General features: G+C 45.4%; 1 protein-coding gene across 1 annotated transcript; it reads right to left on the reverse strand.

Moving 5' to 3' along the window:
* Window positions 1-277: 277 nt before the first annotated feature.
* Window positions 278-1,749, reverse strand: MAGEH1 (MAGE family member H1). The gene has a single exon (XM_004022047.6). The coding sequence runs from the start codon at window positions 1,467-1,469 to the stop codon at window positions 810-812; it is 660 nt and encodes a 219-aa protein (XP_004022096.1). The 5' UTR covers window positions 1,470-1,749; the 3' UTR covers window positions 278-809.
* Between the last annotated feature and the right edge of the window lie 377 nt (window positions 1,750-2,126).

Genomic DNA, 2,126 nt, shown 5'->3' on the forward strand with positions numbered 1-2,126 from the left:
CCCTCAAGCTTATTTAAGCATCTCTTGGATTTTCATAGCACCCTATGATTCCCTCTTTCCTGTTCTACCCTCCAATAGAGGTCACATAAACTTTTCTACATTTTCATGGTACCCTATGCTCACTCCTTATTACAGCGTTTACCACACTGCCAGTTTACAAATTCTCTCTCACATAATCTAGAACATTCTTTAGAACTGAGAGATGTGCCTCATGAGTATTCCCAGAACCTACATTGGTGCCTCACCCATAACTCATGGCCAATAATTGGACAAAGTGTCCTCATCACTAAGCTTTTATTTTTTTTCTATTTTCTGCAGTAATTATACAAAGTCAAAATGGTTGTCTATATTCTTTACACAACAGGAGACACAGGTTTCAGAAAGGTAGGACATAAAATAATTCTTTCATTCTTCTCTCACAATTTACCGGTTATATCATTACTTTTAAGAGCAGTCTATTTTAATGATAGAAAATATGTGCCCGATCATAGAATATAATGGATAGACTTCATTTTAAAACGTTAGCAAAACTGTTATACTAAATCTCAATGACAGAAAATAAAGGAAAATATCTTTTCTTCAATCATATTTTAAAACATATTGTGATCTTAATCAACACTGTATTAAACGGAATAAAATTTACAATGTCTAAAGAAAACGTTCTATTTCTCAAACAATTTGTTGATCACAAGTACGAAATACAGTGCCCCCTCCCCATTATATTCAACTCATGACCCAAATGATCAACCTCTTGGGGAGTACCTTTGAAGCTCTTTCAAACCTCTCTCATGTGTGTGCTGCATATTTCCCTAAGGAGCAGAATAACCTCTCGCACCTGAATTGAGGATAGCCTCAACTTCTGCATCATCATCAGAATCCCAATCGTAATTACATGGCCAGTCCTTGGAGCACCGGTTACGCACCCTTGCCACAAAGTGCATGACTTTCAGCTTGCTTGATTCCACGTGTGCTCTAGGTCCCCAGAAGAACTCGTACTCCACGGGGCTGCTACGGGGCACCGGCTTATAAATCAGGTACCCTCTGCGCACAAACTCTTCTGTAACGACCTTCTTTGGATCTCCAAAGATGCTGTGCTGCTGGCCAGGCTGCATCCCCAACTTTCCTAGCACTTTCCAGACCAGGGCCTCCTTGGCGCTGTTGCCCATGATGAAGATGAGGGCTAATATAGACATCAGGAGACTTTTCTTGGTGCCTTGAAAGTTGCTCCGGGCTACCGAGGGCTTCTGCGCTTGAGCAATGCTCAAGGATTCCTCAGGAGTAGTGGAGGTCTCCTCTGGAGTGTTTGGGTCTTCCTCTGGGCAGCTCAGGTCGTCCTCCGGGGTGCTCGAGCCCACAGAGGCGGCCATCGGGGTCTCAGAGGTTTCTGAGGCCTGAATCTTACGACTGTTGCGGTTCTCCTCTGCGGCCCTTGCATTACGGCGACGCCGGCTCTTTCGTCCCCGGGGCATGTCTTCTACTAAGGGCACGGAGTCTATAGCAATCCTAGAGTAAGACGCCTGCGGAAAGCAGCTATCTTTACCTTAAAGGGGGGCCGCCGCTGAAGCCACCAACATAAGTAGTCTTTGTAACAACAAGCGAGACGTTCTCAGCAAACAAGCTAACACCCACGTAAGCCAACTTGCCGGAGCAACAGCCCCCAGCACTCGCCCCAGCAGCAAAGCCCGAGAATGCAAAGCTGAATTGACTCCGCCGAACCTGCCACGCAATCTCCAAACTCGAAAAGGAAGTGGGCGGTTCGTTCAGGCAGACTTCCGCTGTCAGATAGAAGAACGGACAAGCCAAGGCAGGGGTGGGACTAAGGCAGAAAAGATGATTTGGGATTGGCGAGGGCTGGGGTATGCAACGAGAAATAAATAGATTAGTGTTCCTTCATTTTTCAGTCTTGTACGAGATTGGTTGGCAGGTCTTGGGAAAGAGTGTGTATCTACTCCATTTTCAGGCTGAAGGTGTATATGAGACAGTGTGGGAGGCGCATGAGTGTATTCTTGGAAGGAATCAGCTACTCCCAGCTCTCCTTTCCTGTCTTGGAAAGTGTCTGTAATTCCAGGTGCAGAGCCTTTAAAGTGTTATATATTCATGAGGTTATTAAGCAGGGCACTGACAGA

The sequence above is a fragment of the Ovis aries genome, chromosome X (genome assembly GCF_016772045.2).
Source record: "Ovis aries strain OAR_USU_Benz2616 breed Rambouillet chromosome X, ARS-UI_Ramb_v3.0, whole genome shotgun sequence".
Classification (NCBI taxonomy): domain Eukaryota; kingdom Metazoa; phylum Chordata; class Mammalia; order Artiodactyla; family Bovidae; genus Ovis; species Ovis aries.